Source organism: Lactuca saligna, chromosome 3 (genome assembly GCF_052625555.1).
Source record: "Lactuca saligna cultivar CGN05327 chromosome 3, ASM5262555v1, whole genome shotgun sequence".
Taxonomy (NCBI): Eukaryota; Viridiplantae; Streptophyta; class Magnoliopsida; order Asterales; family Asteraceae; genus Lactuca; species Lactuca saligna.
The window spans coordinates 170,333,943-170,346,606 of record NC_136419.1 but is presented as its reverse complement, the minus strand read 5'-3'; the positions used below and the strand labels follow the sequence as shown (position 1 = coordinate 170,346,606).

The window sequence follows — 12,664 nt, the reverse complement described above, 5'->3', positions numbered from 1 at the left end:
TTTCAACTTGGGTAACTACGTAACCTATAAATAATCATGTAATCAACTATGTCACTAACATATATCATGCAACAAATTATGACTATTGCCTAAAAATAAGAAATTATCTATAAATAATTGTCATGGGCCTCTTTAAAACTTATGGAATACAAGAAACAATAAATGTTTTTAAGAAGGTGACTCACTTATTTAGGGGTTGTTTGTTTATTTTTGTGTGCAGATCCACATAATTATATGTCCTTACAGAATGTTTGTTTTTTGGAAGTGCGCAAATCAAAAAACGTCTACACGAGGTCTTCCTGGCAAAGACATGGACTATTGTCTTCAAAGGTTTTCACGTCTCATTTCAACCTAAACAAAAAAAATGTCGCCTATCTTTTTTTCCTTTCTTCGCCACCTATGTTATTTATTTATTTATTTATTTTTGCTGAAAATGCATTTTTTATTTATGACATGAAATTAAGTTTGAAAAATCAATTTATTTCAGTACCTTCAGACGTTAAAAATAAACAGATTTTTTATTGCAGACTGCAGACATTTGGTTCATCTCTTCTGTTGCAAAAGTTTGCAGATATGATCCGCCGATTACAGATATTTTGGATTAAAAAAAAACAAACAATATACTTAAAAAATATAGTATAATCTTAAATAATGTATGTATAGTTGACATATAAAGGAAAAAGTGGGTCGTTACTAACAATTGGTGTAGCTCTACTCCCCATTTTGAGGAAAAAAGTGGGTAATGTAACGAGAACAATTGGTGTTGCTTTGCTCCCCGTTTATGTGATTGTAATTTTGTATCATTTTCTTGTTTGCACCGTCTAATTACCAGCTAGACGTGTAACGTTTTTAATGATTTGCCGTTTCTAAAAACTATAAAATAATAATAATAATAATAATTTATAGGAAGAATACATTTAAAGATCTGGGTCTATTCAATACTATCATATTTGGCATACTATTTATAAACTTTGATGTATCATGAAAGAACATTTAACGTAGATTTGATAGATCTATTTAAAAAACTAATCTCATTTATCTGTCTCGGTTTTCTGTAAAAGTTCCCCCTATTCTTCTGCTTTTTCTTCTGTCTTTATAGAATCTTGAGCCCTTTGAATTAATTGTCTTTGTTTCAAATTTGCCCCCTTCTTCTTCTTCTTCTTCTTCTTCTCTTTGTGTCTATTTGTATGTATGTGCGAGAGAAAAAAGAATTGTAATGTAACGTGATCTTCACCAAAGACTCGGTGTATGCAATTAAAAGGATCGTAATCTACGTCTAAAAAGTAAAAACTGAAGCTTTTTGGCTTCATGTGCCTCAAATTTTTTGTATTCTTATCAAAAAGATCTACAAGATTTCACTTGCTTCCTGCTTTCCTCTCTCTAACTTTACCATTCTGGTGAGAGAACTGCAAAAAATCTCGTTTTTTGATCGAACCAGACATGGGTTTCTTCAAGATCTGATTTTCTTTTTTTGTGTCCAGATCTTGTGATTTGAAACAGCTTTCGTCGATTTCTTCCCTTTCTTCCAAGTTCTTTGTTATTAAAAAGAATTCGAGATTCGCAAATGCCTTTTATGTCGTTTCGCAAATGAGATATTGATTGTGGGTATGTTCGATTTCTAGGGTTTCTTGGATTCTGGGGACTTTTGTAGGGTTTCTGAATATGGGTTCTTTTCCCCAAAATGTAGTCGCTTTGATCTGAGTGATTTCGTTTGTTTTCAATCGAATTCAACCTGTTAATCTCACAATGTTGAAGCAATTTCTCGCCAAGCTTCCCAGGAGATCACCGAAGTCTTTTGAATCTTTCGAAGATCCTTCAAATAGTCCCAACAATGGCGGATTTCAAAGAACCACAAGCTTAAACAGCGCATCACCAAAACCCAACGCACCCAAAAGAACATCATCGGCTGTTTTCCCATCAAGCGTCATCGCCGGAATCGAACCTCTTTTACCCTTCAAAGATGCTCCCGCTTCAGAAAAAATGTCGCTTTTCATCAGTAAGTTAAGTCTTTGCTGTATGGTTTTCGATTTCAATAATCCCACTAAGAACACAGCTGAGAAAGATCTCAAACGATTAACATTAATCGAGCTTCTCGAATTCATCGCATCTGGGCCCCCCAAATTCTCCGAGCCTGCCATCTTAGCATTATGTAAAATGTGTTCGATCAATCTCTTTAGAGTTTTCCCTCCAAATTACCGAGCTTCAAGATCCAACAATGGCGGAGAGAATGATGATGATGAACCCTCCTTCGATCCAGCATGGCCCCATTTACAACTTGTGTATGATATCTTACTCAAATTCGTAAATTCACCTTCTGTCGAACCCAAAATTGCAAAAAAATACATCAATCATTCATTCATATTGCGAATTCTCGACCTTTTCGAATCCGAAGATCCTCGAGAACGTGACTGTTTGAAGGCGATAATGCATCGGATTTATGGCAAATTTATGGTTCATCGGCCCTTCATTCGCAAGAGCATAAGCAACGTGTTTTATCGATTTGTTTTCGAAACCGATAAGCACAATGGAATAGCAGAATTGTTGGAGATATTTGGGAGTGTGATCACGGGGTTTGCATTACCTTTAAAAGAAGAGCACAAGATTTTTCTTTGGCGGGTTTTGATTCCATTACACAAACCGAAAAGTTTAGCGGTTTATTTCCAGCAATTGTGTTATTGTGTTACACAGTTTATAGAGAAAGATCCAAAGTTAGCTAGCACGGTGATTAGGGGGTTATTGAAGTATTGGCCGATTACTAATAGTCAAAAGGAAGTGATGTTTTTGGGAGAGGTTGAGGAGATTCTTGAAGGGATTAATATGGGGGAGTTTGAAAGAGTTATGGTTCCATTGTTTTGGCGGATTGGATGTTGCATCAATAGTTCACATTTTCAGGTATCGTTTTTTTTTGTATAAAATTGATTCAAAATCTTGATTATTGGCCCTTTAGGCTAAGTTTGTTATAATGTATAGGACTCGACAAGCTTTCTAAGACTATTTATAATAATGAGAAAGAGGAGGGCGGTCACATCTTTTGCACAAACAAAAGATCAATAGCGAGTGTTGGTCCCACCATTTTGGGTAAGGATAAAAAAATTGCAATTTTTTGACTCGTTGATAATCAGGTTTTAGTCACCGGACAATGCATGTCAAATGCAGTACACTCTATGTCATGTCCTATCATGTTTAACAAACGGGGCTAGGCCCCGTTTGTTAAGCAAGACATGACAATACAGGTTGTATTGCATTTGACATGCATTGTACCGTGACTAAAACCTGATTATCAATGAGTCAAAAAATTACAATTTTTTTGTCCTTATCCAAAATGGTGGGACCAACACTCGCTCTTGATCTCTTGTTTGTGCAAAAGACGTGAACACCCTTCTCATTCTCATTATTATAAATAGTCTTAGAAAGTTTTTGAATGGATTTTTTATCCCATTCCATCTAATGCATGTCAAATATAGTACAACTTGTTCTGTTTATTTTCCGAAATTATTGAGATTGATACATTTAGGAATGTTCATGGTTTCAGGTGGCGGAGAGGGCGCTACTTTTATGGAACAACGACCAAATCTTCAATCTAATCGGACACAACCGACAAGTGATCTTACCAATAATCTTCCCGGCTCTTGAAACAAACGTGCGGACTCATTGGAATCAGTCGGTTCTTAATCTCACACTGAATGTTAGAAACGTGTTCACGGAGATGGATAACATGTTGTTTCTAGCATGCCATGCCCATTTCATTGAAGAACAAGAGAAACAGAGTTTAGCAGTGGAGAAAAGGAAGGAAGCGTGGGATCGGCTCGAGAACGCTGCAAGTCTTCAGCCGATATCCGGGAATACAACGGCTGTTCTTGTTCCGATGCCTCGAGTAAATTGAAGTTGACTTTTCTTTCTTTTAAGTATGGGTGTCTTTTTGTTAGGTGGTGTTAAGTTTTTGTTTGTGATGATGATTCATTGTTGTAATATGAGTTGCATCATGGAAAATCTTATGATGAGGTGCTCATGGATTTTATGGAAATTAACAACCACCCCTTTGTTGCATCATGACACACGCCTCATTGGTCTCTCTAGTCTTTCCCAGATACCAAATAAGGTTGAATCATGTAACCCCATCTTGTCGATATCATATATCGAATTACCTTTATGAAAGTAATTAGTTAGCAAGAAGCTCCTTTATAGAAGGGATATCTATTTTATCTCAAACCTCAAGTAAGCTACGTTGGAACCGATGAATTAAACTTAACCCTCGTGTTTTTTATCATAATTTTCAAAATTTATTTAGTATTTTTGTTCAAATCACATTTATTTGAAACTTCTTTTAACTAATACAATTCAAAATCTCAATTCAAAATCTTCTTAATTATGATTTAACATTAAAAAATTTATATTATGTTTAGTAAACACTTAATGAAAGTATATTATAAAAATTTCAATCTTTTAGATAGACATGTATACAAACTTCACAATAAAAACAAACTTAAAGGTTTTTGTTTGTATTATGATCAATTTTGAAGATATGTTATTATATCAATCTTTTAGATAGATATGCATACAAACTTCACAATAAAAAAAACTTAAAGATTTTTGTCTTGTTTTGAGGTATTATGATCAATTTTGGAGATATGTTATTATGTTATAGCTTTTACTTTGTAAGTTTGTTACAGAGAAAATTACAGTAAAATCCTTACATATTAACATCATAATCGATTTAGTTTTTATAATTTTTTTTATTCAATTAAGTTTCAAAAACCTTTTATCTTATTCAATTTAACCATTTTACCCTATTAATAGGTCATTCAATTTTCAAAAATTAAATTTTTGGCCCAGATTTGAAAATTTATTACAAATTTGGTCCAAAATTTACACTTTTGACCCAAATTTTAAATTTTATTACAAATTTGGTGCAAAATTTATCGTTTTTCCCCAAAATTTAGATTTTTTTTTTATGAATTCATCATAAATTTAGTTTTTTTTACAACTTTTTTTTCTCAAAATTTTGTTTCGAATATGTTTTTTCTTTATAAAATCATATTTATACAAAAAAAAAAAAATATTTCCATATAAAAAATCTTACATTTTCTATATAATTAAAAAAACATTTTTGTATACGAAATACCTGTTTATACAAATAGGTATTTATTAAGACAACCACTCCATGCCGAGAATAATATCGAAGTTGGGCAAGGAGATATGGATTAGGTTTGCAAGAAAATTATAGCCTTCAATTTCTATGACACAATCCTTATAGATTTTATCAGCAAGTAATGATATACTTCCCGCAGTATCTACGTGAAATGGTTGCGCGAGTGCATTGCAATTAGTTTGAAAAGAATGCACAAATTTATAAGATACAAAAGAATCTGAGGCACCAGAATCAAATAAGATGTGAGCAGGTCTAGAATTGACAAGAAATGTACCCGTCACAACATTCGGGTCCTTGCGTGCTTCCTATGAGGTAATCTGGAATGCACGACCCTTAGCTTTTGGCACCTCCTCCTTTTTAGTTGGAGTACCCTTTGATTGTTGAACAGGGACTTGACTTCTTGCGGTTGTTGAATAGAAGCTTGACTTCCCGTCACTTGGCTGGTAAGAGTAGGGCAAAAACGCTTCTTGTGGCCAATAATACCACATGCATAGCAAGTCACATCCTTCCTTGGGCAAGCTGGATTTATATGACCAGTTTCTCCACATCCATAATAGACAATTGATTCCTTGTCTATTTTGCATTGACCCGGATGATTCCTTCCACAAACGAGACATGAAGGCGATTGAATAGAAAAAGATGTGACCTGCCGCGGCCACGAAAAGCACTCTGAGGCTGTGCTTGCTTACTAGGATCAGTTCGTACAGATTCAGCTGGTGGAATAGTGGAAACAGGAATAGTTCTTTCAGTACGTGGATGCTTTGGAATAGTAAGAGTGGCTCCACGTATCTCTAAGTCATGCTTACGCCTTCGAGCATACTCAACAACTTTATCAAATGACAAGATATCCCGATTGGCTACAAAATCATGGATTTCATTTCGTAGTCCCTCCATGAATAACTAAATTTTCTCATCTTCAGTTGGAGTATACTTTGTAGAAAACCTTTCTCTTTGATTAAACTGAGTTTCATACTCATTCACAGTCATTCCTCCCTGTTTAAGCTCGAGAAATTCCTTCTCCAATCTTCTCCTCATATCTAGAGGACAATACTTTTCTAGCACATGAGTTTTGAACAACTCCCAGGATAAATTCTCCTGGTCATACCCGTTGAGAGCTTCATATGTTGCTTCTCACCAGACCAAGGCTTCTCCGATAAGCATTGCAGAAGCATAGATAGCCTTGTCTTCATCATACACATGAGATACATGAAATACTTTCTTTGTGTTATGAATCCAAGTTAGAAAAACTATGGGATTAAGGACACCAGAAAACTCCGTAGCACCATTATTCTTGAAATCTTTGAACGAGGGATGCTTCACCTCTCCTTTTGAAGATTCTCCAGTGGCTTTCTCTTTTCCTTTATGACCATTCGTTTTGTGCTCTTCGAGAGTCTGTCGGATAATGCCATTTGTTTTATCCATGATTCGCTCCTCACGAGGAGATACTGGAGTATTCACTTCCTCGGGTTGAGGACCTCCACCAACCCCAGGGGTATGGCTACTTACTTGTTCAGCCATCGTTCTAAAATTTAAGGGTAACATAGAAATTTAGGATATTAGGATTTATTATAACCTATTACTTCACTTAAGTCTTTCCTAAGGTTTGTATCTGATAAGATAAAAATCTCTAAGGTCGATTAGATCTTTGAAACAGGTATATAAAGAATGTAAAGCAATGCTTAAGAATGGATTTGAATGTGTCGAATGATTAGAACTTTCAATCCTCAGCAGAGCTCGATGAAGAACTTCCGCTGTAGAGGATTCTAGGGTTACAAAAGATATTTTCTATAATTACACCGTAAAAACCTGATCTATCAGTTACGTAAAAGATGCATGCAAACATCTATAAATACACAAACCCTAGAACAAAAGATACGGATGGACATGCCCATACCACATAAAAGATGGGCTAGGAAGCGAGCCCAAGACGCAACACCAAGAACCCAACAATCTCCCCCTTTGCGTCAATTGAGGCGAGACTTCACTCCAGCTTGCTTGCCCCCGCAACACTGGCTTTCTTGACTGTCTTGAACAGGCAGGGGATGATAGCAAGAAGTGTTTGACGGAAGTGAATGTACCAGTTTATCATATCATTGAAGTACTTTTTATCACTATCCGTGTTCTGCTTGCAACGAGTGATTATACCCAGAACGTGCTCTAGACAAGTAGTGGTGTAGAGATGTTTGTCAGCCAAAGCAAACAGGCATTTCTGGCCTTCTGCTCTAGTGAACATGACTGAGTTCTGTTTCGGGTCAATCTTTCCCATCTTCATTCGGTTTATATCGCTAGCAGAACCGACTGGAGTGATGATGGGCTTCTTCCTCAGGATATTAGCAATATCTTGATCAAGCTTAGCCACCTCCAAAATATAGCAAACTAACATTCTCTTGAAATGGTCTATGACCGGACCATATTCAGCTTCATTGACAAGAAGAATGTTATGCAGAACGATCCAATCGTGAGGGTTGAGGTTGGGAAGATCAGCCAGAGAGATAGAGTGCTCAGATTTTTCAGATCCCCTCAAGACCTTGAATCTGACATTAACAAAGTTACCTTCACGAACAGGCTTGAGTACCCGAACGTTGGTTATCTTCTATGCGCTCCAAGTTTGGTACTGAGGTTGAGCAGTCCTCAGGTAATACTCTATAAGCTCCCTATCCACCTTCGGGTGAGGGTGGGGAACTTCAGCTATATGAGCGAACACATGGAAGATGAAGGCCTTTCGGGTCAGGGGCATGTCGAACTGGGAATCGACTGAGTTGACACGGTCTAGTGAGACGACCGGTTCTAGCCATAGAGTGCAAGGGGACTCAATGTCTTCTTTGATGAGCACTTCGAGGGTCCAAGGAGGAAACAAAGTTTTCTTGCTTTCAAGGAGATCATGAGCCTCCTTCATCTTCCTCTCCTTGGCCTCGGCTTCCCTGACTATTCAAGCATTTTCATCCAGCTCTCTCTCTCTCTGGTCTGCTTCCTGACCAAGCTGATAATCGGCTCCTGATCATCACTTTCATCACTGTCGTCGGCAATTTGTTTGGCTTTGGCTTGAGCACTCAAAACTGATGAAGGACTAGATGTTGGTTTGGGTGCTTTCGGAGGGACGAGTGATGAAAGTGGAATTGATTGAGGTATGGAACTTGGAGGGGGTTTCTGTTGAGCTGTGGACTTCTTCTTTTCTCCCCTTGTTTCGGATGGTCCTCCTGCTCAGGAATGCCTTCAATACGGATAAGAAGGGCAAGAGCAGGAGCGAGCTTCTCTGCAAGACTTCGCCTCACTGAATAGTTGAGAATCGGATCATGGGCATCAATGATATTAGACAAAGCTCCGTGGACATCTGAAACACAACTCTTGACCACAACTTTCTCGGACATAAGAGAATCGATCTCCTTCTCGGCCTGGGAGAGCTGATGAGTTGCCAAGTTAAGCTCGGAAGACTTTCGGGCAAGCTCTTCCTTTGTGGTAGATTCGGCGGCAAGGGTGGCTTGGAATGAGAGAAGACGATCCGCAACCGAAGACTAAAATGATTAGTTGTCTTCTTTGAGTTTTTGGCGGAAGCTGGCAAATTGATCTTTTTCCGTTTCAAAGGAATGGACCAGCTTCTCCACAACGGTGCGGATCTTCTTAGTGTTTAACTCTGATGCCGCCTGTAAAGACTCCAGCCAGATCTGGGCGTCTTGAAATAGTTTTTCGACTTTTTCGGTCGCTACAGCACTAGCCTGCGTGGATTTATCAATGGCAGCAGCAGCTGTGCTGATAGAGGCTTCATGTGCTTTGGTGAGTGACTCTACCATACTTTGAATAGCAGCCTCTGAAAAGTGAGATATTGAGGAGGAGGAAGAAGCCACGAGATTGTCAATCTTCTCGTGGAGTTCCTTGATGTGCTTTTTGGTGACCGGAGCATCATCATCATCATCACTCTGAAGTTGATATGGGCTGTAGTAGATGGAGTCAAAAACGGTATCATCCCCTCCTAGAAAGGTTTCGGTTTCAGCAGAGGGAGTGGGAGATAAGGGTGCAGTGGGTGGTTCGGTAGTGATAGTGGGTTCGGGTGCAGATGTAGGTTCGGGTTGTGAAGTAGAAACCCCCGTATCAGATACGTTGGTTAGAACCTCACGGGTGGTAGTGGTGGTGGCTTCTATAAAAAATGGTGGGAGAAGGGTGGTTGTTGTGGTTTGAAGAGGAGTAGTTATGGGGGGAATGGAAATAGGGTTAGATATGGAGGGAATGGAAATGGAGGAGGTTATGATGGGAATGGAAGAGGTGGGTATAGGAGAAGGTGAAGGAGGTTTTGATGAAATATGTACCTCATGATCAGGGGAGTGAGGCGAGGTTTCGCCTCTAGCTGACTCATCTGAGTCAGAGTGGTTCTCTTTCGAGTCACTGGAGGAAGAAGAGAGAATAAGTTTTCTCTTGGGTTGGACTCTCTTCTTCTTCGCTGGTGGGGAAAGATCTGGTTTTGAGGGTTTTCGCTTCTTAGGAGGACCCTTCGCCCCCTTTGCTGCTTTCTTTATCTTCCCTTGCTCGGGTTTCTTTCCTCTGGCAGCAGGTTTATCTGCATCATTAATGGACTGAACCATTTCAGCAGAAAGTTCCCTTGGGCCCGAAGGACGAAAGTCCTTGTAGGCTTTCATGATGATGCTCTCCTTTGACACCCCGGCGGACATAGAGTCCGGAATGGATCCGACGAAAGAAAATTTGGTCGAATCGGTGACAATAATTTTGGTGGTGTGGAAGACGCTGATGTTGGAGAGAAGGGAACCTGCAACAGTAGGAACATGAAGTTTATCTATGGCCCACTTGGTGATGAGCATCCAGAACCTGGCGTAAGATACCTCAGTGTGGCGAGAGGAGGAGGCAAGGCTCTGAATGAGTTGCTGCCATAGAACCGAGCCATAGTCGAGGTTAAGGCCGTGATATAGACCATAGAGAATGGTCATAAACAGTTTGCTGGCCCCATCAGAACCTGAACTACGCTCAGAGAGCCTTTTGAAGAGAATGGTGAAGAAACCGTTCCATGGAGGAGGGAGACACGATTTCTTGAATCTTGTGACCGTTGTGAGAATCTCCGTGTAACCCATATTGTAGTACATCGAAAATAATTGCCCGACGGTAATGGTGTCGGGATTAACCCTAGATTCATCAGCTTCAAAGCCTAGGAGCCAACATAATCATTGCTTAGAGATGGAGGTCTTGTGTGAAAGAAGATCAAAGTACATGCGATCCACTAATCTGTCATAATGGGCTGTGGAGAAGACCTGGGAAAGGCATTCCATTGGTACAAGCTCAACTTTGGAAAGAGCGAGCACCAACGGAGAGTATTTGAGGCACTCCACCATGGGATACATGTAATTCTCGTACGCCTTAGGGTTGAGATCAATCACCAGACTTTGTTGAGCACGGATTGGAAGAATGTTTGTGCGGGAGGAGGTTTCCTGTACTGATGAAGAATCCGCCATGGTTGAAGGTAGAAGATGATGAACAGTAGATGAGAGATCGTCCGATTTTGCTCGTTTGAGTTTTGAATGTGGTAAATTGGGAATGAAGCAGATGTGTTCCTTTTATACTGTGGGTAGAGGAGAGAGAAAGATCATCCCCAAATCTTCTTGATACAATAAAACGGTTTCGGATTTAACTGAAGCACGACGGTTGGCACCCCCGATGATTACGCATGAGAGAGAAGAACTCTTCTGTTTTGCACGCGTGCCCATCACCTCACTATTGAGGCCGTTACTCTGTCGGCTGAGTCAACATCTTATCTGTTTAATAGCTGTCATCCAAACATAAGATTATAAGGTAACCGAACGAGAAGTTTGGAAAATCAAAGATTTTCGTGCATAGAGTGTGAAAGATAAGGAAATAAAGCGAGATATATAGGGGAAGAGTGATGTCAAAATAGACACAAAACAGTTGATCCCGGGCACGAATCACTTTCTTCAAGGTCAAGAGAGACCTTAATGTGTTTGTATGGATTCCTGTTGAATTATGATCAATCACTTTCTAAGAAGTGTTGAAAGGAATCTTTTTGTTAGGCATAAAAGGGTGGCTTTCTCTTCAATTTAGAAACCCGGACCTTGACATAAGACCGAGACTAAATGAAGTACTTGTGAGACCGATGTGGTCTGTTGAACAAGTATGCTGGATAACAGATATAGTGACTTGGAAAAATATATGATGGTGAAATCTCAAAAAAAAATTTAACTGGATTCTAAGGGAAGAAATGTTATGGTAAATAACAAATTCATAAGAATCGCGCAACCAAAGAGAGATTTCGTGTTGACCGTCAATTCATGATAGGTATTGAATTTTGGATTTCACTAAGCACGTAGTGTCACGTGGCTTAGATCATAAACACAGATATTTTGTAACCATAAACCTCAGTGGTTAATTCTGAGAGTCTCAAGGGTTACGATATGGGACCGAAATATGATGGAGAAGAGTAAGGTGGTGAAGAAAAGCGATAGTACCTCTGCTGAAAATAGTGACCAAGCAGTAAACTCTCAACTCATATGAGAAAAGAGTAAGGTAGCTCAGGATTAGAATATATGGAGCAGCCTTATTGGGAAGACAAGGTTTGTATGTACCTAGTCATTAAGGCTTTTATTCAAAATCAGTTGAAGCTTTGGACAACATGCAGCAGCATGCTTCTAGGGACGCTTAACTAGTTAATATAAAGAATGAGAATCAAACCTATCCCAAGTAATTTTTAAACAAGAATGAAACAAAAATATTTTTGGAGATTTTAAGATTGTGAAAAGAGAAAAACCAAAAAAAAAAAAAAATAAATAAACCGAACCCGAAATGGACCGAACGCTCGGTTCATTTCGGTTCCTAAAAAAATATTTTTGGATTTTTGGAAAACAGCTTTACAAAAGGGAAAAAATAATACAGAATAAGAAGGAATAATAAATAATAATAAAAAAAATTTGAACCGAACCCGAAATGGACCGAACGCTCGGTTCATTTCGGTTAAAAAAAAACATTTTTGGATTTTTAGAAAACAGCTTTACAAATGTGTACAACCATAGACAATACCTTTTTGAGATTGAGCGAAAATATGTGTTATGGGACCGAACCCGAAATAGACCGAACGTTCGGTTCATTTCGGTTCCCATGTGAACCGAACCCGAAATGGACCGAACGTTCGGTTCATTTCAGTTCATTTCGCTCCTTACTTTTTAACTTTGGGATGAAGTTTTTGGTACCGATTCAGATTCCATAATTCCTAGACCATGAAGGATTTTATTGAAACTGGCTTCAGGTAGGGCTTTGGTGAAGATATCTTCCAGTTGATCGGTGGTTCGGACAAAGTGAATTTCGACATTACCATCCTCCACATGATCCTTAATGAAGTGATATCTCAGTGCTATATGCTTGGTCTTAGAGTATTGCACTGGGTTGTGACAAATCCTAATTGCACTTTCTGAGTCGCAATATAGTGGGATCTTTTTCATGTTAAGTCCATAATCCCTGAGCTGGCTTTGGATCCATATGACTTGAGATGTGCAGGAGGCAGCTGTG

The 12,664-nt window shown here is 38.8% G+C and overlaps 1 protein-coding gene across 1 annotated transcript; it reads left to right on the top strand.

Annotated features, from left to right (window-relative positions):
* The first annotated feature begins 1,001 nt into the window (after positions 1-1,001).
* On the top strand, positions 1,002-4,050 carry LOC145037460 (Protein phosphatase 2A regulatory B subunit family protein). The gene is made up of 2 exons (XM_078986118.1): positions 1,002-2,892; positions 3,533-4,050. The coding sequence occupies exons 1-2, from the start codon at positions 1,747-1,749 to the stop codon at positions 3,881-3,883; spliced, it is 1,497 nt and encodes a 498-aa protein (XP_078842244.1). The 5' UTR covers positions 1,002-1,746; the 3' UTR covers positions 3,884-4,050.
* The last annotated feature ends 8,614 nt before the right edge of the window (positions 4,051-12,664 follow it).